Source organism: Leishmania mexicana, chromosome 32 (assembly GCF_000234665.1).
Source record: "Leishmania mexicana MHOM/GT/2001/U1103 complete genome, chromosome 32".
NCBI lineage: Eukaryota > Euglenozoa > Kinetoplastea > Trypanosomatida > Trypanosomatidae > Leishmania > Leishmania mexicana.
This window is the reverse complement of record NC_018336.1, coordinates 1,247,107-1,270,873: the sequence shown is the minus strand read 5'-3', so window position 1 is coordinate 1,270,873 and position 23,767 is coordinate 1,247,107. Positions and strand designations below refer to the sequence as shown.

General features: G+C 56.3%; 3 protein-coding genes across 3 annotated transcripts; all 3 read right to left on the bottom strand.

Moving 5' to 3' along the window:
* Window positions 1-6,262: 6,262 nt before the first annotated feature.
* LMXM_32_2960 (conserved hypothetical protein) lies at window positions 6,263-8,203 on the bottom strand (the record flags this gene model as incomplete). Its single annotated transcript, XM_003878505.1, has 1 exon — window positions 6,263-8,203. The coding sequence occupies one exon, from the start codon at window positions 8,201-8,203 to the stop codon at window positions 6,263-6,265; it is 1,941 nt and encodes a 646-aa protein (XP_003878554.1).
* A 4,579-nt stretch (window positions 8,204-12,782) lies between these two features.
* On the bottom strand, window positions 12,783-14,738 carry LMXM_32_2940 (conserved hypothetical protein; the record flags this gene model as incomplete). The annotated part of the gene is made up of 1 exon (XM_003878504.1): window positions 12,783-14,738. The coding sequence occupies one exon, from the start codon at window positions 14,736-14,738 to the stop codon at window positions 12,783-12,785; it is 1,956 nt and encodes a 651-aa protein (XP_003878553.1).
* Window positions 14,739-17,776: 3,038 nt separating this feature from the next.
* LMXM_32_2930 (conserved hypothetical protein) lies at window positions 17,777-21,865 on the bottom strand (the record flags this gene model as incomplete). Its single annotated transcript, XM_003878503.1, has 1 exon — window positions 17,777-21,865. The coding sequence occupies one exon, from the start codon at window positions 21,863-21,865 to the stop codon at window positions 17,777-17,779; it is 4,089 nt and encodes a 1,362-aa protein (XP_003878552.1).
* Window positions 21,866-23,767: the final 1,902 nt, after the last annotated feature.

Genomic DNA, 23,767 nt, shown 5'->3' with positions numbered 1-23,767 from the left:
TGACACACACTCGTATGCCACAGCACACAGCACAGCAGTGGGGAGGGGGAGTGCGGGTGTACCGAACTCCACAAAAAAGCATATGTATATATGTATGTATGAAAGCCGCACTATGAGTGATCAACAGAGAAGCCGAAAGCGCAAAGAAAAACAACACACGGGCAGCACACTTAGCGTGGGAATATAATTTCGAGAGGTATCAGCCGGGAGGGCACGAAGGCCTGAAAAACGGGGGAGTACGACAGTAAATGTCACACGCAATCGAAATGTATATCGTTGCGTCTCTGTGTTTGTATGCACGACCAAAGGAAAACGAAACCGACGAAAGGGAAGAAATGACAACAAAAACGCGCCACGCGATGGACAGTCCGTGGGGGGGGCACGTGAGATATCCAGAAGCTACAACGGAGAGGGGCACCGGCAAGGGTGCAAAATCTAATGGAAAGGGGCAGAGAAGAGGAGAGGCAGACGTCGACAGCAAGACAACGGGGGAGAAAACGATGAGTTAACAGCGAGGGGGAGAGCGAGATGGAGGGGGTGCACATGCAATGCAAAAGCCAGGCAGCGCAAACGCTGGGGATCACAGGGCGGGGGAAAGAGGGAAAGAAGAAACAGAAACGGATGAGAGGCGCCAATGAGGCAGAACGCAATTTCGTGTGTGCGCGCGTAATCGCGTGAGACTAAAGGATGGGGAAGCGACTCAAGAGAGGATTAGCGATAGAGAGAGAGAGGAAGGGAGATGCACACACACACACCCACGCAGACAAAGCAAAAAAAAAAAGAAATGAGAGCCTCGAAAAATTGAAGAGACCGAATTGTGGCACAAATGGACACGGAGAAAAGAAGCCGGACAGGCAAAAGAAAAGGGGGAAAACAAAGCGAGAGGGCACGCTGGACGGATGGACAATATGGGGGAAAAGCGACCACGTCAGATACGAAGCCGCAAAAAAAAAGAAACGAGCACGAACAAGAGGGAGGCACCAACACCAACACACACACACAGACAGACAGACAGAGAAACACAAAAAAAAAACAACAGCGTACCCGCACTGCGATGAAGCGGCAGTGAAAACAACAGACGGTAAACGAAAAAAAAAATACCAAAGTCGAACAAGCGAGGAGGGGTGCAAACTCCGAAAAGACGAACATGCAGAAAGAGACACAGCGACGGTGAGAGTAGTGAAACGACCTCAGCCAGGACGACGGCAGCTGCCAGATTCCACTAGCAGACCACACGAGGGACTATTGCTACTTTGCGTCGCCCGATAACTTCCGGTGAGGTAAAGATGTCCTCACGAGCTCGTGCTTATGAATGGCGCGCAATCAATAAACTGGGAGAGGGCACTGGGAGGAGGTGAAGGGTAGAGGAACGAAATGAGGTATGTTGCGTGTGCGTGTGGGGGAACGCGCACACATCGTCCGATCTTGTGCCGTTTTGCCGAGACTCACCGGTTTTCTCGCTCACTTCGGGGCAAGGCAGACGCAACGGTGATCAGCAGCAGCGACGAGAAGGTTGCGAGAGAGAGAAAGAGGAGTGGAGTGGGGTACGCGCATGTGTGAGTGAGCGGACCGCGTAGAGTTGTGGTGAAGGTGTGGAGTGTAGCAGGAGAGAAAGAGGAAGAGATGACGATGTATGAGGTGGATAAATGCCAGAAACAGGAGTAGAGTGAACAAAAGACGTGGTGGAAGAGGGACATCCTTAGAGAACTGGCAGGTTCACGACGAAGAAATGCACCGTGTACACCTCGGGAGATGATGATGCTCTCCCTGCGACATGTACCAGATGAAAAATCAGGGCTTGGGATGGAGACAGGCAGAGACGGAAGGTAAAAACTGTCACGCCATCTCATCTTCCATCTGAGGAAGCGACCGGGAGGTGAACCGCGCCGGCTGTGGCGATCGAAGTGAGAGGCAGACAAGCAGCCGCAAGAGTCGATATACGAGGCCCCCATGAGAGGGATGCGGCTTCTCCAAAGCACTGCAATGATGTGGTGCCAGGCGCATGCTGTAATCCCTCCCCCCTCCTTCCCCCTCCCCTCCTCTCCCGATACCCAGCCTGCTTCACTTTCTTTTAATGTGTGTGTCTCAGGACTCTTTTTTATTTCTTCCGTTCTCGTGATGTTTTATTCCTTTCGGGTATAAAACTTGTCTCCCCTTCCCCATGGACAGACACGCATGAACATGCACACACACGCACACGTACATACGTGCGTGCCTGACAGACAAACCAAATAGACAACGAAGAAAGCAATGCGAAGCCAACCGGAAGAAAAAAGGGGGAAAGAATACGTATCTGACCCTCATCGACACACGCATGCACAGGAGGAAAGAAAAGACAAACAGAAACACGAGCATCGATAAAAACATGAGCACATGGACACAACCTCAGACACAGACGTGTAGGCGGTGCATACAACACGCAAAACGAGGAGGAGCGAAGACGAAGAAGAATGCGAGTAGCGTTCATCTTCCTTTTGGTGTGTGTACGGGCCTGTCGCCCCCCCCACCCACCCTCCTCGCGCACGTAATGTAAATAAGCACGTACATCGAGCAACAGCAAAACAGAAACGAAAAAAAAAGATGCTAACGAAGCGGAGAGAGCGACGAACGCAGAAATCAAATAAAGGGGAGGGAAAAAGGAGGTGGAAGGGGGCAGAGGGAGGGATGGCAAAAGGGGAGCTCGTGCCTATTTGGATCTCTCTGCTTCCCCTTTTCCCATGGCTGTCTGAGACAGGTACACATGTATGTCTGCGGTCTCGTCGGCAGAGAAACCACTCTTGCATAAAGCCCCCGTTCCCCCCCCCCCCTCTTCGTTTTTCTTGTTTCTTTTTTCACCCTTTTCCTCTTTACAGTTGAAATCCTTCTGCGTCTCCCCTTCTCCATCAGCCTCCCTCCATCGCATCCCTTCCTATTCCTCCTGGCCTGGTCTCTTCGAGGTTTTGCTTTGCTTGCCACTTGCCTCATCTTCTCCTTGCTTACCTTTCTTGCCTTGCTCTTGGTGATGCCTGCAGGGTGAAAACGGAAACAGGCTTGCACGAGCGCAGTGATCGCACCGTACAGCAACAACAAAACGAAAACAAAAGGAATGAATAAACGCATGCACACATACCACGTACATATATATATATACATGTATGTGTGTGTGTACCTCCCCTTCCAACACACAGGCGCGCACAGAGATCAGACCCGATGGAAGAAATATATACGGCGGGTAGAAGCACAAGAAGAACGGAGAAGAATATGTCCAGAAGAAAGCGAGAGGCACACGAAGTCGACAAGCACGTAATAAAGAAAAAAAAAGAAAGATGAACGTAATGCATGGTGATGCGCACACATCTGTGTGCGAGTCTACATGACCTGCTTGCCATATCCTCCCATGAGACACACAAATAAACAAGCAGGTGTGTCATGATTCCCTTCTCGCCGCTGATGTGCCCTCCCACCCGCCCTCTCTGGGCACAAAACAAAAGGTAATGGTGAAACGCCAAAGGAGAACATGGGAAAACAATGAAGTACATAACGGCGGCGCAGGAAGACGGGGCCAAGAGAAAGAGCGCGAGATGCAGAGGCAAAACTGCCCCTACACGCGCACGCGCACGTCACGTAAAAGAGGGAGACACACACAGAATATAGAAAAATAAAATGTTCACATAGCAGAAGAGGCACTTGCGTATATCCGAGTGATGTGCTCTTCCTGTTGCGGTATAGTGGTGGTTCTACATGATTGCCTCCCTCCACACCTGTATGATGGTGGTGAGCAGGTATGAGAAACAGTGCGGCAAGACCAGAATGGAAGGCGTTGGAACGGCAACTTTTGTTGGGGAAGAGGGGAGGGAAAAGAGGCCGTCACCAGAAAAGGGGCGAGGGCAGCGAGCGTGTGTGTGGAAGAGAGAGAGGCACTGCAACTTAGGGTGAGTTAGGAGGCACATACGAGATGGTTACGTATCGCATGAGGGAAATCTTATATGCACATATGCCGAAAAACATGCACAACGTGAATTCATAGACAACGAATGCGTGTCCCTGCAAGACCGGCTTGAGAAGAGGTGGAGTGATGGTGTTGTTGACGTCCGTGTGTGTGTGTGAGATGTGACTGCGCGTAGGATGGGAAAATCTGATGTGCTCACAAATGAAACCCAGTGGCGGAGCTGGATGACACTCATGCACAGAGAAAGCAATAGTGGAAATGAGGCAAAAGGGGTGTTCACAGGTTCTGTCCAACGTCTTGCGCATCTCCCTGAACTCGTTCACCGGCGCAGATGCGCACCCATGAACGCGCACTGCACGAGACCGCGAGGCCCACAGCACAAAAAAACAAGGGAAAAGGAGAGGGATCGCACAGGTGAGTGAAAGGCGCTGACGAACAACAGTAAATATGATCAAGAGGGAGAGAGAACAGCACAAGATAGGCGGCAAACAACAAAAAAGGAAAAAATAGCGACCAACGCCATCACGCTCAACAAAGGGGAAGGGGGGAGCTCGGAGAGAAAGAGAAGAAAGGACATGTCTACTCACATCACACACATCGCGCGCACGCACACATGGGTCTGCCCAAGTGTAAGCTCCCTTGCATGACAGGGCTCGCCTGCTCGTGTGCACACTCGGGCGGGTCTGTTTTTTTTTGTGCTGAGTGTGACTGTTGGGCGGAGGGGAGTGCATCCTGGTCACCAATTTCTGCCATGAATATGCACAACAATCTGTCCGGGCAGAAAGGAAAGGACAGAAGGAAGGGGGAAAAAATACGACAAAGAGAGCGCGCGGTCACGAGCGAGACAAGGATGAGCGCCATGTGGACACATGTCAACAACTGAAGGGCTGCGATGGCCATCACTAGAGTGATCGGCGCGCATAGAAAACAGAAGCATAATAAGTGCAAAGAGGAAGAGAGATCAAAGTGATGGGAAACAAGACCACGCGAGAGAGAAATAAACGATGGAGGGACTCACAACACGTAACCGGGTGCCGACAGAAAAGGAAGGGAGGGTATGTACGTTTTTGTCTGTGGTTGTGCGCGCGCCATGGCGATGCCAAAAAGAGGACTTTGAGGGGCGGTAAAACAGTGCCCGGGGTGACGGCTGCATCACAAGCCCACGCACACGGAGGCGAGAGCGCGCCGTGTATACTCGACAGTAGGGTTCAGAACCCATCCGGCACGCAAAGGGAGATTCATGACAACAAAAGCGCTTACAAAACAAAAAGGGAATGGAAGATGAAGCGCACACAGAGAGGGAGGGAGGAGGGGACAGGGAGAAGGAAATATATACATCAACACGGCTACAGGTACGTGCGTGTAGATGTAGACACCCGTGTGTGCTAGACGAAACACCGGCATTCAGCATCCGTCACCGCAACAGTAAGGGAAACGAGCACACGCACAGAGACACAGAGAGAGACAGACAGAGAGCGTGGCATAACCTTGAGGAGGGGGGAACCACAAACAGAAGAGCCAACACATAAGAAGTAGGGAGGCACACGGAGATCAACGCGGAGAAGAACAGAAAGAAACAGGACCGATAGATGTGGTGATGGGAGAGGGAGTGGGCGGAATGCGGAAGAACAACGACGGGAGCGGGACAGCAAAAACACTGCTGCGGTGATAGAGAGGCCCCGACATCGACACATCCAAGGTAACCTACTGCGGTGTGGGTGACTCCACATCTACCCCATCTTTGTGAAATACAATAAGCGTAGGATGTTTTTTTCTTGGCTCTAGCTCATTATCCGACGTGCTCCACAACTGCTTGGTGGATTTTGAGCGACCCTCTGTCTTCCCCTTCAGAGCCCCTTTCACGACCGGCGACCCTCTTCAGTTTGTTCAGGTCAACCCACACTACACACATCGAAAATGCACGGCAACGACGCCCAGAGAGAGGAAACGGCGAACGTCACGTGACTTTGGCGAAGACACATGCTGGCCGCGGCCCGTGAAAAGGAAAGCCTGGAGGAGAAAGGCGCGCAAAGCGAAACACATACAAACAGAACCGGGTTATAGAGACACAAAGAAACAAGAAAGTGCGGCCAAACCTGGCTCACGAGTAGGAACAGCTCACACGCGCTACTGAGGCACACACACACACAGATCTGCACATCATGCACCGTCGAATGCGCACAAGAGTATGGGCAATAATAAAGAAAAAGGTGTCGAGGCACGTGCAACGTTCTTCAACTCTCACGCCCGTCCGTTTCGCATTTGGCATTCGCGCATCGAATGTTCTCATCTCCTTTTGGTGGCGCTTTTTTCTTCGTTCCCCTATTGGCGTCTTTACACGTACGCCCTCGGGGCGGCCGCCTTCGGGTCCTTCTCGATGTCCTCAGCGTCCTTGAGCATCATCGCCATCCGCTTCAGCATCGTCTCGTAGTCTGCCTTCTTGCCCTCCTCCGTCGCCGAGGAGATCTTTTCCCTGCACCTCGGGATCTCCTTCTTTGTGTACTCGATAAAGCGCTTCACGTTGCCGCTGCGAGGCTCGGTGTTCTCAACCTCGCGCATTTCCCTGAGCGCATCGAAGACCTTGGCCGCAGAGGCCTCGTCGTCGCTGACGAAACCGACACACATGGTATGGCTGCCGCCGCCGACGGAGTAGCGGTAGAGGCGGCACGGCTCCTCCGGCTTCTTGGCCTTGAGGCCGATGAGATGCTCCACGTTCGGGCCAACGAACGTGACGTTCAGGGAGGAAAGGTACACCATCAGACCGGCGCTGCTCTTGCGGCACTGCTTCAGAACTAGGTAGCTGCAGACTATCTCACCCTCCTTGGCGCGCCTCATGCCCTCCTTGAGCACCGCCTCCATCGCCTCCTTCGTGTTCACCTCCTTCGTCGTCATGTTGTTCAGCGCCGGACCGTACACCGGAGACGACGCGAGCGCAAGCTTCCCAATGGCGGCGTCGTCCTTCAGCAGGTCGCGGCCCTTATCCGAGCCCTCGAGCGCCGTCATCGTGACGTAGATGTTGAAGTACTCACCGCTGGCGGCCAACTTGCCCGTGCACGTGGACAGGTACTCACACATGAAATCCACCGCCTGCGTGCGTCGCGTTGCGTCGCTGCCGATCATGATGGTGGCGTTGTGGCCCACCACCCACTGATTGCGCACCTCCGATAGCGCAGCTGCTTCCACTGGCTTCTTCGGGCCCTCGATGAGAATGGCCTCGTCGAGCTTCGTCTCCCTGTCCTCCATGACAACGGTGTCCCTGCCCTTCACGGTCACCTTCGCCTCCTTGCCAGACTTGCAGACAAGCGCGAGACTGCGGATCTTGGTGCCGCTGAACTTCAGGGGACCGTCAGTCTTGGCCACTGGCGCCTCGCTGTCCTTCTTCTCTCCGCTCTTGTCCTTTACCTCCTTTTTGTCGGATTCCTTGGTGTCCTTGGTGTCCGCAGGCTTCGCCTCCACGGACGGCTTCTTGTCAGTCACCTCCTTCTTGTCAGTCACCTCCCTCTTGTCAGTCACCTCCCTCTTGTCAGCCACCTCCCTCTTCGCCGCCTTGGGGTCCCTGGCGTCGCCCTTGGCCTCCTCGAGCTTGACTTCGCGGCCCTTGCTGTTCTTTTTGTCCCCATCCTTCTTGTTGTCAGCACTCTTAGCATCCTTCTCGCCAAAGCCGCCGTTTTTGTCGCTGTTCAGAGGCTTCACATCGGCACGAATCAGGTCGTTCCTGTTGAGGAAGCTAGCACAGCGAGACCCCGCATCCACCAAGCTGTGGTAGCTGCCGCCGTACATGCTGCCAAAACCCATGCCGTACATGGAGCCCATTCCTCCCATGCCGTACATGGAGCCCATGCCGCCCATGCCGCCCATGCCGTACATGGAGCCCATGCCGCCCATGCCGTACATGGAGCCCATCGGGTTGCCGCCCATGCCGTACATCGACCCCATCGGACCCAGCATGGAGCCCATCGAACCGCCCATGCCGTACATGGAGCCCATCGGGTTGCCGCCCATGCCGTACATGGAACCCATCGGACCGACCATGCCACTCATGCCGTCTGGACCGCCGCCAGCCATAGAGCCGTAGCCACCCATGCAGTCCTGGCCCCCACCCATGGAGCCGAAGCCGCTGGCCATACCGTTCTGGTTGACGCCCATACTGCCATAGTTGCTCATGCAGCCGGGCCCCATGAAGCCAAAGCCGTCCACGCCATTCCGAGCACCGCCCGTGCCGCCGTAGCCGCTCGCGGCACCCAACCCATACATGCCGTTCGAGGCTTCCCTCATAGACCCTCCGATGGGCTGGATATTTGGCGGAACACCACCTTGTGCGAAACCGTTCGACCTGGTGGCAGAGCTTGGCGTGGTACCAGGGGCACCGTTCGCAGGAACGCTGGAGAGCGTGTGAAGCGAAGACAGCGCCGTGCCGGCTGCCATCGCATTAGAGGTGGTGGGCTTTGAAGGACTGCTTGGTGTCACGGCAGACCCGGGCTTTGGAGCCGCACCGGCGGGGCGTGAGACAGCGGTCGTCGACGAGGCCTCCGTCGGCGCTGGCGCGACCGGCTTCGAAGAGGCGGAGAGTTTTTGCTCCGCCGAGGACCGGCCCGAGGAGCGGTGTTTGCCAGAGGACGATGACGACTGGTGATGCCTGCCAGACGACGACGATGCGCGATCCGAGTGCTTGCTGCTCGATTTGTGGCGGTCTGAGCCGCCGCTCGGCGGATGCTTGCTGGAAGAGGACTTGCTCTTGCTGGTAGAGCTGGATGCCTTGGTGTGGCTCATGGTTCTTGATGTAGAAACGCCAATCTGTCGAGCGCGGATAGGAGGGGGAAGTGTTCTACGATGTAGTGTGTCGCTACACCTGCTGCCGGTGCGTTGGCATGCAAGCGTGGTCGTGGGGAGGGGGGAAGTAGATCAGCTTGACCCCGTGTGTGGAACGCAAACGATATGCCTAAAAGATGATGACAGCGGAGACGCACAGAGAAAGATAATCAAGCGAGGGAACGGTTCACAGGTTGGCTTGCCCGTGACAACAAAGCCCAGCGAAGAAAAAAAAGGGAGGGGGCACGGCAGTGACGAGCCGGAAAATGACAACCGTCGAGAGGGGGGAGGGGGTAGAGATGCAGCTCACAACAGCGACACGAAAGAAAAACAAAAGAGAACGATGAAGAGGTGAATCCGCTCACGTGTGCAGGAGGGGAGGAGGCAGGATGTCCTTTGATACGCTGCACCGCGAAGGGGGCGGTGGGCGAGGCCTGCGTGGGTGCGATCCACGCACAACGGAATAGGAGAACAAGAAAAAACGCGACTAGAGGATGAAGGAGGGCGGGGTGGGGCAGGTGGTGAGGGATGTTTGCTTGCTGGTGTTTTCAGGGGTAGACAACATGAGAGAGCACACTGGGAATGACGCACATATATATGTATATATATACATATATATGCAGATGCCATCGTGGAGAGAGAGTGGAGGAGAGGATAAAGGGGAGAGTAGAAACACAAGGAGAGAGAGCCGTTGCATGCCTCCATGCAGGACAAGTAGGGGGGACGGGGTGCAATGTTAGCAGTACACGTGCGTGGACGCAAACTTGTTGTGCTCCCCCTCTTTTCCATCGCACGCTTCCATATCCCTCACGTCGAAGGGCTCTTCCCCATCGTCACAAGGGAGGGAGGCTGGACGGAGAGAGAGAGAGGAGACGGCAGTCAATCACCGTCTGCGCATGTGGAGAGAAAGTATGTGGCGGGGGGGAGGGAGGGAGGTCCACCCGGAGCCCACCATTTCTTTTTGATTTCGCGGTGGCCGATGCTGTTTTGTCTCTTTGCCGTGATGGTGGAAAGGCGAAGAGACGGTGGCGGGATGGGGGGGGGGGTCAGGCGACTCTTGTGTCCCTCGGTGTCTTTTTTTCTTCATGGATGGCATTTCTCAGCAACTCAGCACACGCAATGAAACATCATCGAGACATCTCAAAGCACAACACATACAAAGAAATGTAAGGCAGCGATGAAGAGAAAATCGAGCCTGAAGCCATAAGGCAAACAAAACGCACAGCCCCACATACGCACACGTCGGCATGGAAACAGACAAGGGGTGCGCATGGCCAGGAGAGGGGAGGAAGAGAGCGTACTGGAACGTGAAGAGAATAAAGTCAACCCACCACCACCCAAAGAAGCAAAACTGACGGGAATGAAGCGGAACAGGAGACACATAAAGATTATCAGCAAGAAAACAAAATATAAAAGGAGGAGGTACCCATGGTAACACCATGTAACCACACACACATACGCGCATCTTGAGAGAAGGCACGGAAATGCGCAGAATATTCAGCAATATCAGTTCTGGCTCGTGAGCATACATAAAGACTCCAAGACACGCACATATGCATTGAGGCGTATGCATACCAAGAGATTCGAGAAGAAGGAAAAAGTGAATACAGTAGACGAGAGAAGCGAGAGAAATACAAAAGGAGCAGGCGGACATATCACATGCACGCGCACGGACACCCCACCCACAGAGACGCCGTCAGCGGCTGCCGCGAGATGCAATAAGCGTTGTCATCGCTTTTCCCCGCAAGAACCGGTATAGCCATTGACGGACGTCTCGGCCTGACGTGAGAGACACGAAAACAGAGAAACTCAAGAAGATGCAGGGAGAACTAAGAGAGCAAAAGCGAGAGAGACGGAAGAGTAGAGGTGTTGAAGCAGGCAGCAGCTAAAGAGGAAAACGAAAAACGAATTTATGAAAAAAAGATGGAAAGGGGAGGAGAGGCGAATATTCACAGAGACGTTCGCCCCCCAAGCGGACATGTCCGCACCCCCACACCAATACCTCGACGAAACAACAAAAGAGAGACAAGAGCACAGGAAGTACACATGGACATACGCAAAAGGAAAAAAAAGAACGCAGCGCAACACAACATTGAAATAGAAGAAGCTGAGGACATCCGAATGACAAGAACGAATAATAATAATATAAAAGACAACAGTAGCGCCATTCTTTTTATTCTTGGCGTGTGTCAGCCCCAACACGAGCATGTCGACAAGCATCGGCATGCAGCCACAGTTCACCTAGCTCTGTCGCACTGGCGACAAATACCCCTCCCCTAGGACGACACCTCCGCCCATCGAATCGCGCCATGCGTCCCGCACGCTCGCCCCGCCCCTTCATCGCCTGCTCCTCCTGTGCGTGCGGCGCGACCGGCGCCAAACACACTCGGCGGGGCCGCACGCCACCATACAAGCGGGCCGCGTCTACGGTCCTCCTCGAGGGCGGGTGGCGGTCACGCCTGTCGTGCCGGTGGTGGGGAAGGGGGGCGTGCTGGGGTGCTCATTGGTAGAAGATCTCTCTCACGAGTCGAGAGTAATACAAACGGAAAAGGAAGAGACGCCGAAAAGGGGAAAGGTGAAGGGACAATGCCACCTCAGATACACATGCGCACAGTGGGAATGGCAGCAAGAGAATAATTCACAAGCGAAGGGAAGAACAATGCTGCGAGATAGAGAGGAAGGGGATAACTCAGCGTCTCCGCGCCTCACCCCTTGAGTTTCCTTGCTAATTTTTTTTTCCTCATCGCATGTTCATGGGCGGCTAAGTATGTGGAGTGGTAGGAGAGGAAAGGAGGATGAAAAGGACCTTAGAGATGAATAGGCTGTACCGGACATGCCTCTTCCACACACACACACGCACACGTGCGGGCTCACGAGCATGCAAGGTGGAGGTGGGAGAAAAAAAACAAAGTAAGTAAAGGACGAAAAACGATATAATGATGTTCAACAACAACGAAAAAAAAGAACGCGCAAGAGAGTCCTCACACATCAACACAGTCGCGCATTACCTAACACATACCGTGAACAGAGAGTAAATACTTGGACGTGAAAGAAACCGAAAAAAACGTGTCTGTCTGTGTGCTTAGGGAGGGGAGGGAGGAGGGAGGGGGAGATGAATGTGGGCTCCACAAATACACGGTTCGCCACCACGTGTGCAAACACATCAGCACTCTTTCTCACTCCTCTCACTTTCCTAACCTTTTTTTTCGTTTTGCTTGTCCCTGTCCTCCCACATGCATGCCTCGTTATCACTGCATCTTGTTTTTTGTTGTTCGGGGTGCGGCGCTGGCAAATGCGAGAGGAGAACACGAGAGAAGACCTCAAGGTTTGCGGTGCAACACACCAAACGAAGGTGCGTAGGGTGGAAGTTCGGCAACGCCGTGGGACTAGTGAGAGGGGAAGAGTGGGGCGGAGCGCTCATCAGAGGAGGAACGGGAAAGCTCAACGAGATACACGACGACAACAAGCCAACGCACAACAGACGTGAGAGACACAATGAAGGTGAAAATGAGTAAAGTAGTGGGCAAGAAAGGGAGGGGCCCATGGAGAGGACTGTGCACATACGACCAACCGAATCGAAGAAGGAAGGGCCGCAACGAAAAAAAAATGGCTTCCCATACAAAGTGTGGGTGCGTCGGTCACGCAAGAACAACATACACAGACAACTACAACGAGGACATCCACGCCTACATGTGAGGCTCGTGCCCACCATCACGATGCCAACGATGACAATGAAGCGAGAAAGAGAGAGAGACGCATGACACGGACGATGTTTTGTTATGCCAGGAAAAGAAGGGAGCAGGCGGGAATAAATGAACCAACGCCAAGAGGAGGCGATACATCATTTGCCGCGGATGTGCGCATGCCTTGGTCAGCCTCCAGCCGGGGCGTTCCCCACCATCCCTCTGCGCCACTGCGCACACGCACGCACGCACCGGGAGGACGGAATGGAAAAAACAGCAAAAGGGCGCAGGGGCACCCGGGAAGGAAGGGGGTGATGTATTCACGACGTCGCCGCGCCAGCTTCTCGTCGCTTGGAAGCGCTTTAGCGGCCCATGGAGTAGCCCTTCGGCTGCGTTTTCTCGGGCGACGTGAGGAGCTCCTTAGCGTCCTTGACCATCTCTTCCATCCGTTCAATCTGCGCCTCACACGTCTTCTTTTCCGACCCGGTCGCGGATTCCAACTTCTCCTTCTGGCGCATGATCTCCTTGTACGTGTAGTCCACGAAGCGCTTCACGTTACCGCTGCGCGGCGGCTGGTTCTTCACCTCGCGCATCTTGCGCTCCACCTCGAGACCTTCGCGGGCGTCCACATCCTTCGAGGTAATGCACAGGCCGCTTACGGTGACGCAGGCGCCATCGACGGCGTAGCGAAAAAGGCGGTGCGGCGACGACGCAGCCTTGTCGCGAATATCTGTCTTGTGCGCCACCGTCTCGCCACAGAGTGCGATGCACAGGGAGGACAAGTGAACCTCCTCCTCTGAACCCGTCTTCTTGATCGTCTTGAGAACGAAGAAAGCGGCAACGATCTCTTTCTCCTCCTTGGCGTTCTTCAGTCCGGCGTCGAAGGAGCTGACGCACTCGCTCGCTGTCTTGTGCACCTTCGTCTCCAGCTCCAGTAGGCATGGGCCGTACACGGGCGACGAGCCCATCATCACCTTCTCGTACGCGGCGCCAGGTTTGAGGAGGTCGCAGCACTGGTCGGCACAGCGGAGCGACACCATCGTCATCGTGATGTCGAACTTGACAGCCATGTCCGTCTCGTTCTTCTCCAGGCGCTCCACGCACTTGCGCAGAAACTGGCGCGCCACGTCCTGCGTTGCCTCGACCCTGCCCTTACCGGCGCACAGCATAAGTGCCGAGTTGTGACCATTGAACCAGTTGCCGCGCAGCTCCGAAAGAAGCACCGAGTCAACGTCGTCCTTCGCCGAGGCGAGCGACAGGGCCTCGTCCACCTCGAACGTCTCCTTCCTGCCGTCCTTCTCGAAGACGACAGTACTGGGGTCCTTCACAGTGGTCACATCGGCGCCGGTGGCCTTCTCAACCAGAATGAGCGAGTGCACGTTGTAGTTCGATGGCACCTTCGCGCGCAGCTTGCTGGCGGCCCCGTTGCCACCAGTCGCCGTAGACGGTAACGCACGCGACGCCCCGCGGCTCACCTTGGCCTCCGAGTGAGTGGTCGCACCGTTGCTGGCACTGGCTGCGCCGCTGCCCAACTTGACGTCGGACTTGCGACGGATAGTCAAGGCTGTCACGGTAGAGTTGCCCGTCGCCACCGGCTTTTCGTGCTTGCCACGGCTGTACAGGTGGTTGCCGCCGCGCTTGCCGCTGCGTGGCAGGTCCTTGGCATTCTCGAAGGTGCCGATTTCCGGGCACAGCTTGTCAATGTCCACGCGAGTTGCCTCGGGCACGAAGCCGCCGTAGCCGCTCGAGATCCTACTGCGCTTCACCTGGCTGCCGTGGCCGCCCATGCTCATGTTGGCAAGGCTGCCCCACTGCGCCGCGATACCCATCGTGCTCATTCCGCCCATGCCGTACATCGAGCCCACCGGGCCTCCCATGCCGTACATGGAGCTCATCGGCATCATCATGGAGCCGCCTATCATGGAGCCAGGGCCGTCCATGCCGTACATCGATCCCATTTGGCTCCCCGCCAACGAGCCCATGTTGTTCTCCCCGCCCATGGATCCATAGAGGCTGGCCCCCTGGCCGCCCATGGCGCCGTACGCGCTGCCGCCGCCATTCACGTTCCCGTTCATGCTACCGTAGCCGGCGCCCATGGAGCCGTATGGGGCACCCATGACGCCGTAGGCAGACCCAGCCATCTGGCCCGCCCCCATAGAGCCAAAACCGCCACCCATGGAGCCGTAGGCCTTGCCGTTCATACTGTTGTGGCGAGCCATGCTGGGCGGCTGGGGTGGCTGCGCGGCAGCGGCCGGAGAAGTCGCCGGCGGAACAGCCGGAGGGGGTGCAACGTGCCTCACTCCCGGCGCAGGAGTCATGCCCAGAGAACCGGGGGCAATTTGACCTTTGGGCCCCCACATGCCCGGCGGCGCCGCGGGCTGATTAGGGTAACCGACGGGCGCAACGCCAGGCTGCTTTTTTGGTGCGCCAGCCGGAGGCCCCGGGAATACAGCGGGGGGACCGCCAGCAAGTGGGGCGGCAGCCAGGGGGGCGCCAGCGGGGTCGGGGCGGTGCAGCGTCATGGCTGGCTTCTGAGCGGCAGCACTCGGTACTGTTGATTGGCCATTGGCAGCAGGCGCACCGCCTGCGCCGTGAGTCTCGGTTCCGGATGTGATGGCGGCGGCACTGTTCGCCTTCGGTCGCGAAAAGCTGCTCTGCTTCTGCAGAATGGAGCCCGACGGCGGAGGGGGAACAATGGCGCTCATGACTGCGACAAGAGAGGCGAAGGGGAGTAGGGAACGCGTTAGCGAGAAAATGTGCTGCGCTGTGCGCGTGTGTGGAGAGGAAGGCGACGGGGAGAGAGCGAGAGAGACAGACAGCGGGAGAATGAAGCGCACTGAGGAGGTGTATGTTTATATAACTATACATGAGAGGAAATGCCAGTGCTGTACCAATTACGTGCGCGTTTTGGCGGGGAGGGGGCGCGGAAAAGAAGGTGATTGTGAACGTAGGAGAAAGAGAAGGCAGGGACAGTGAGACAAACCAAAGTCATCTGCGGAAGAAAAGTCGCAAGGGGACGGCGAGAACAGAAGAGGCTACAGACAGAAGGGTAGAGGTTCTATCTCCGCAGTCTCGCCCCGCCCCCCCGCCTCCTTCTACACCACTTACCTGGCCTCTTCCCGACATGGAGGCGACAAACAAGGGTCATATGAAAACACCAGTTAAGCCCAGCTCGTAGCCGCGGGGGAAGCAATCTCCCTTTCCTCTGTTGATGCACGTACAATACACCGCTCAAACACACAGAGAGACGCATGGATAGACTGACGCGCTCCGTCTCATTCGATCCGCTGGTCCGCCTAAACTCGCCATGATGTCTGGTCAGGGCACCATGTCGAAGCCGGGGTGAAGAGGAAGGGGGCGTGGTTAAGGGGATGCGAATGAGGAGGGCAGAAAAAATATATATATACCACCGACAGGCCAATTCATGCGACACAGTTGGCTTACCCACGATACGCGCGGGGTGGGACTAGCGATGGTGCCTTCGTCCTTTTTGTGTCTTTTCTCGTTTTTTCTTGTACCAAAGTTGTCGAAGGTGGCCTGCGTAAAGCAGACACGCACACCCACACACACGCAGGAAGAAAAAAAAGTGTACGATATTCATAATATTTGCCTGTTTAGGCCTATACATGGCCACTTACGACATGGGCAACAAGTCGCTCTCACCCCCTCCGAAAATCGGACCTCGCCTAGTCCGGCCGTAGGAGGCGGTGGAGAGGAAATCTCTTGAGGCAGAGGTTCGCAAAGCACGTGCATTGATGGCTCAATGACAGATGCGTAATAGTCACGCGAGACAAACGCCTGCTACGTGTATACTGCGCACAAGCAATGAATCCTACGAGCCTAAACGAAATGCCTCAGAGAAGGAAAGGAAAATCAGCCAGTGCCTCCACAGGTGTAGGAGTCGCTCGTCGAAAAGAAAAAGTCGACCGTACGAGAGCTCCCCTTCATTGCCGAGACAACAACAAAAAAGGGAGAAGGAAAAACGAGAGCATGTATATGAAAGCCGATCAACTTTAGGACACCCCCACCCCGCAAACAGAAAAAAAGGGGGAGGTGACCGTGTGGAACAATGATGAGGTGCCCTGTACTCGCGTACCGGTTTGAACAGAAGAGAACCCTGAAAAAAAAGAGCCGCAAACCAAGTGCAACGTCACTCAAACTTTTATCGCACATGTCGAAAAAGAAATGGGCACAGAGGGTGCGCACACAAGCAGATAGAAAAGCACATAGAGATCTCAACGAATAGTCAGACACGGCACGACACAGTTGAGGCCCACCACCGACAGGGAGAGGGGGGGCTTGGAAGGGAGTGACATTCACAGACATAAGCACATCGAATAAAAAGAAAAACAGAATCGGCCAACATCAGATAAAGAGCGCCCACAAACACATAAGGAGTAAAGGAAGAAAGGCTTCGCACATATAACGGGGAATGCACATTGGTTCTACTATGGAATCTCTTTCCGCCTCCCTCCCCCCACAGCCCATCCTCCATCTCCCGTTTTGCCTTGCCTTTCATGCGCCCTCTTTTTCGGACACATGCGCGCAGGCTCGGGCAACTCGCGTTTCTGCGGTGCCTATGCGCACCTTTTCTGCTCTTGTTGTGTTATTCAGTCAAAGCGGGGGTGCGAGCTAATGTCGGTGTTCGATTTTCACATTGCGAAGAAGGACGGGAGACGGAGAGAAAGAAATGCTGGACGAGGTGGGGGAGGGGAGGGGTGAAAGACATTGGATGGGAGAATATCGCCTCATGCGAAAGAGGAGAGTGAGAACTGCTAGAGAAAGAAGAAGGGAGGGCCACTGAACAACAACAACAAAAAATGAAAAAGGACAGAAACAGCCTACGGAATGCATCAATACACATCGAGCCACAGGCCCACAGCACGAGAGACGGGGTTCCGTTTCTACCCGGCAAAAGGAATGTAACCAAGTCTAATCACAGAAAGGGCAGACAAAAAAGGAGAGGAACGACGACGGTGTCGAATGGGCACATACAACAGCGAATACAACGGAGCAAAAGGAAAGACGTCCGAGTAGGGCGGGTGCGAGTGGGAACTTATGCATAGAGAGGGAGAAAAATGAACAGACACCCAGAAGAGAGACATATGGCAGAGAAGAAAAAGAAAAAAGGCGGTGAACCCTTTTTCAGCACACACACACATGTACACAGGCGCAGGGGAAAAGAGAGAGAGCCACTCCGGCACGCGAAAACACGAAACGAATCACAGACACGGCACCTCCGGTACATGGGAAAGAGGCAGAGGGCGCAGCCCGAAGACACCTGCGAGCGCTGCAAGGAGGGAGGGGCGACAAGAAAAAAAAAATGATGTGTGGATCACCGGATATGCGATCCCGGTTAACGCTTGTAGACGGCCGGCGCGCTACCACCTGGCGATTTCAGCATGTTCTGCGCATCCTTGAGCATCGTCCCAATGCGGCCAACCTGTGACAGCAACTGTGGGTTCGGTGCCCCGCCACTGGCTTCAATCTTGCGCTGCATCGCCGCCACCGCCAGCTCCGTTTGGGTGATGAAGCGATTCAGGCTGCAGCTGCGGAGGGGACCATTACGCACACGCATCATCTTCGCGGCCAGTTCAAGCACTGGCTGCGCCACCTCGCCAGATTTGCCGCGGATGCCAGCCACGTAGATGCTGTTGCACGGGCCACCAATGGCAGTGCTGAGCAGTGCCGAGCTGCTGCGCGTCGCGAGGACCTTTTCGTACTCCTCGATGCTTTCCCCCGCGATGGCAACAAGGAAGGACGGCACGCAGACATCGCCGTCCGACTGTACGATGCGCAGAACGGCGGCGATGTAACCTACGCCACCTTTTTCGCGCACCTCGTTGCGCACCTCTCGCACAATCGTCTCCACCTGCGCCTCTGTGAAGGGCACAATATTCGCGCCGTACGGCACGTTGCCAAAGAGGGGTGAGGTGGCGAGGTGGAGATCGTAGTAGGGAGAGTTATCGGCCAGCATGTCCTTCACCTTGTTGTCTTTCGACACGGTCACCGACCAGAATGCCTCGCTGTCTTTCGGTAGGCCGCGCAAAATCGCAGTGATAGTCTTGACCGCCAGCGAGATGCCCACCGTGCTGCCCCCGACGTCGCTCGTCAGTATGGCGGCATTGTAGCCGTCGAGCACGATCTTGTGCACCTCATCCATCATGGCGGACCGGATCGACCCGCCCTTCACCTGTACCACCTCCGTCGGGGTGTAGCGCTGTTCATTGATAATCAGCTCCTTGTCCGTCACTTCCAGCGGCGTCTTGTTAGCCGCGCCGCTGGCATCGTCGTCACCGTCCATGATAACCGCAGAAACTCGGATTGGCGCCGACGTCTTCACGCCCACATCCTTCTGTGGCGTCTCGTGCGCTGAGGCAGTCGCATCAGTAGCGTCTTCCGGCTTGCCGCCGTTCATGTGCGGTGCCGGGCTGGCGCGCTTGTCGCCCATGTAGTAAGCCGGCATGCTCTCCCCACGACACTTGAGAAGGTGGTCATAGTCGTCGTGCATGATCTGCAGCCGCTTCAAGACCGCCGTGAGCCGATCACGCTCCTCCCCTTGGGCCATCTCCAGCTTCAGCCTATTCGTCTCGAGGCCCTTCTTGGCGTAGTCAATGAACGCCATTACACTGCCATCACGGCTGGTGTGGTTCGGCTGCTTGGTCAGAGCATGCATGTCGGTCAGGCTTCTCTTGGCCGCCTCATTCGACTCGTCACTGCCTACGCACACGAGCAGTGACGTGACGCACGGGCCGCCGATCGCGTAGGACAGGAGAGAGCGAGAGTAATCCGGGTTCTTCGACATCGCGCCGCTAATGCCGGCCGCCGACGGCCCGGAAGCAGCCATGAAGGACGCCACGGCCACATCGTCGTTCGCTTGCAGTTGCTTCAGCACCGCCGTCATGACAATCATGGAGTCAGGCTCCGTGAGGTGGCCCGGAGCGGCTTGCAGCGCCTGCTCGAGTGCCGGCTTCACGTCTGAAGCCTGCCGCAGTGTCTTGTGGGTCGTGTCGACAAGGACCGGACCAAAGAGCGGCGACGACGCCGTGCCAAGGGGCTTGGGCCCCGCCGACCCCGCGCCGTTCGCCATGAGATCACAGAGCACCTGGCGCTTGCGCACAACGGACATGAAGAGCTCAATACACGTGTCCTTCGCCTGCACCGGTGGCGACTCAAACGCCTTTGTGAGGATGTCTGCAACGCTCTTCCATGTGTACTGGTCTTTGAGCGGAATACTCGACTGCGTCTCTGCCGAGAGCAAGGCCACGTTGCGGCCGTTACCGAAAACGGCGCGCAGCGTCTTTAGCGTATCTGACTCGGGCACTTCGTCCGGATGGGCTCGGACCACCACCTCATCCGCCCTCACCCGCTCTGCCGGAATTGTCGCCGTGCCGTCGACGCATACGACAAGACGCACCTGCTTCTCTGACTCTGGCGTAACGGTCGGCGTGGCGTCAGACGCCTCTGCGATCGTTTCGGCGGGCTTCTCCGCAGCGGGTGCTGCCGGCGCATCAGCCTTTTTCGCTGCACCCTCGCCGCTTTGGGGCACCGGCTCCGGCGGGCTCGTGGACGCGTTGCTACCAAAGAGGTTGTACGCCATCAGCGGCGTCTGCTCAGGCCTGGCCAGCAGCTCCTTCGCGTCCTTGAGCATACGGTCTATCTTCGCTGTGGTCTCCGGGGACGCCTTCGTGTTGGCCGCCGCTGCACGCTCGGTGTAGTCGATAAAGCGCTTTATGTTGCCACTGCGTGTCGGTGTGTTCTTGATTTCGCGCAGGTGCTGGGAGTGGGCAGCGGCGCCACCGACCAGCTTTTCAGCATCTTTCTCCGGCACCTGCACAATGGCCACGGTGCGGCTGGCGCCGCCAATCGCGTTGGTGAAGATGAGCGCGGGTTCAGTTGTGGCGTGCTTCTCGGCTACCTTCAGACTCTGCATGCCGGCATCGTCCACCATGGCGACTAACATGGACGAGACATACACATCTTTCGCTGGCGCAGCGCCGATCGTGGTGACAGGGCGGATCTGCTTGATCTTGTACGTGATGACGACGAGACCCTCTTTCGCCGCCTTCGCGGCAGTGCTGGTGACAATATCGGTAGCCTCGGCCGCCAACTTGATGTCTTTCTCTGACGCGTTCATCACACACGGGCCGTAGATCGGGTTCGAGCCCATCTCCGGCTTCGTCGGCTTCGCGTTCGCCTCGAGGAGGTCGATGATGTTGCCAGTCTCGACGAACGACACGGCCGACGCCTTCACCTGCGTCACCTGCGCCTTGTCCTCCGCGAACGACTCCATCATGCGCTTGACAACGGCAGTGATAGGGTCAGTACACGCCGTGTACGGCTGAGAGCCGCAGAGAGCCAGCATGGACACGTTGTGCCCGCAGTGCGTCTGCTCCACGATATCCCTCAGCAAGTCCGACTTCTCTACACTCACCGGGGCCACCGCCACCTCGTCCATCTGGTACGTGGTCGTGCCTACAGTCACGGACTTGTCGGTGCGGTTCAGCATCGACTCCTTCGGCACCACGGCGATGACGTGCACATTGTCGTTCACCTGCTTCGTAAGACGGTGCGAAGACGCCATCGCCGTCGGCACGGTACGGCCGCGGCCCTTCTCCGCATCCTTTGCGTCCGCGTCCTTCTTGTCGGCCTCCGTGCCCTCCACGGCAGGCGTCTTGCCCTCCTCCGCACCGAGAGTCGCCTCGCCGCGCGCAGCGGCCTTCGCGCCTGAGTCCTTCGACGTGCCTCCTGTGTCACCGTTTCCCTCCGGCATCTCCTCTCGAAGGGACGAGGACGGCGGCGGGATGCTGATGTCCTGCTTAGGACGCGAGGTGTAGCCTGACGGTGCACGCCAGAGGCTGCCGAAGGCTCCGCCGACGTAGCCGCCGGTGCTGCGGAAGCTCGAGCGGCTGTTGGTGCGGCCGATGCCGTACATGGAGGCTCCGTTGCTGCCCAGACCCATGCCGTTGTAGCAACTCAAGCCGTACATGGAACCCATGCCGTACATAGAGCCCATCGGATTGCCACACATGCCGTACATGGAGCCCATTCCGCCCATGCCGTACATGGAGCCCATCGGATTGCCACACATGCCGTACATGGAGCCCATTCCGCCCATGCCGTACATGGAACCCATCGAGTTGCCGCCCATGCCGTACCAAGAGCCCATTGGGTTGCCGCCCATGCAATACATGGAGCCCATTGGGTTGACGTTTTCACCACCGCCTATGAAGCCGTAGTTGCCGGACACACTGCCATTCATGCTGTCGTAGCCACCCGGACCCATTGAGCCGTATCCCCCCAGGTAGATCTGCCTGCCGTCGCCCATGACATAACCGCCAGGGCCCATGGACCCAAATCCATTGCGTTCCATGGTACCTGTCCCGTTTGCACCTATAGAGTCGTAGCCGGCGGGCCCCATCCAGCCATAGCCGTCGGCGACCATACCGTTCTGCGAGTCCGGCGCCGCATTGGCTGTTGTCGGAGCCACAGCAGGAGCGGGCACACTGCGTGCACCGCTGACAGGAGACGTGTCGGGGAAGCTGACTTGTGCGGTCGTAGGAACCGCCGACGATGGCACAGGGGCAGCGCTGGTTCCTGCGCGCTTGGCATCGCTTTGCAGAGCCGCGAAAGGGGCGGCTGGCTTGGACGCTGAAGCAGATACCCTCGCCGACGGCCTCCGCGGCAAGGACGAAGGCACTGACAAAGGCTTTTTGTCTCCAGAGTTGGACAACGAGGAGCGGCGGTGACCGGCCTTCTCCCTTTTCTTTGTGCCGGAGGCCATCTTGAGTATTGAGCTGTATCACGCAACGAAGCACACACGGGTTTGAGGAACTCACAAAAGTCCCCGCACGAGGCCGATGCGGGGTGCGAATACACGACCACTCTCACTGACGAGGACAAGGAGCGCAAGCACCGCACTACGGAGACGCAGCAGAGGAGGAAGAGGTACGGGGGGAGGGCACAACAGCGGGCACAAAAAGACAGAAACAAATGACCGAGCTTGCGGAGTATCAGCGCACAAGAAAGATGGGCGAAGATGGAAGCTAACAATGAACCACTGCAGTGGCCACACCGGTAAAAGGGTGGGCGAAGGAGACGGAGGCACAGCGTACGTGCAGACCCGCTCACAGTCACACACGAAACCCCACGACTTGTGAGAGAGGAAGAGAGGGAGAGGGGAACGCCTGCGCAGGCGAAACAGAGAAGAGACGAAGTACGCGAGGATGGAAACATACACAGAAGACAAGCAAACAAACAACACTATCGGAATATGGGAAAGGGCGGGAGAGAGAAGCAGAGAGTCTTGAAACCCCAAATTGAGTGGTGCTATCCGTGCGGTGGCTGCTGTATGTGTGTGTGTGTGTGTGTGTGAATGGGAAGCGGAGGAGGAGAAGCGTTCGAAAGATGTGGCCCGGGATACAGAAGAGGGCAGAGGGCGGAGGAGGGGTCAAAGAGACAGAGAGGCTACAAAGCACGAGCTATGCGGGCACTTCAATCGCAACATGAGCAACAGTGTCGCTCCTACAAAAGGGGTCGGCCACATGCCTGCCAAGGAGTCGACAGGAGAGTGCGGTGATCCATTGAACGTGTGTGCGCGTGCGGGCGTCTCGCCTCCCGTCGCCGTCTAATAATACATCTCCTGTTTTTTTTACTTCAAACTCAGGCACGCAGACGGTGACCGTGGTGGTAGTGGGGGGGGGGGGGGCACCGCTCCCATGCATAGGGACACCGAAGCCAATGGCCTTTTCTCCCTAGCTGGCCACATGAAATGGGGTCAAAGTACTCACACATAAGCGCGCAGACAGACAGACACGTCGCTGTGCATAGAAACGACAGAGAGAGATAAAACGAAGGGGCCACCACACACATGCATACATGTGTATATATGTATATGTGTGTACCACACTCGTGCAAAGAAAAAAAAAGAAGGGCCACCTCGGGAGAGGTGGAGAGAAAAACGATAGAGAACACACGACCCGCCAGCGTAGAAACACGACTCAGGCAGTAGGCATGCTCACACGCGCACAAGCACGAGCACACACCCTCACAGACTCAGATGCACGAGATCGAGCAAACGGGCAACGGCAGATTGGTGCAGCTCGGAGCTCACAAGAAAAGTGACAAAATAAACTTCACATGAGGAGACTAGCACCAAGTGTTCTCCCGCTTCTAAAGCCGCCATACATGCTTACAAAAGCGAAGGGCTAGAAAGTGGTGCGGTCGTGCGCTGGTGCGGGTAAGCATGGCATGAATACCTTGTGCGAGCGTTCATTGTCACAAGGGACGTTAAGGGCGACTAGTCAGAGAGACAGCCTTCGGTTACAAGAGAGAGAGTGCTGCGCCA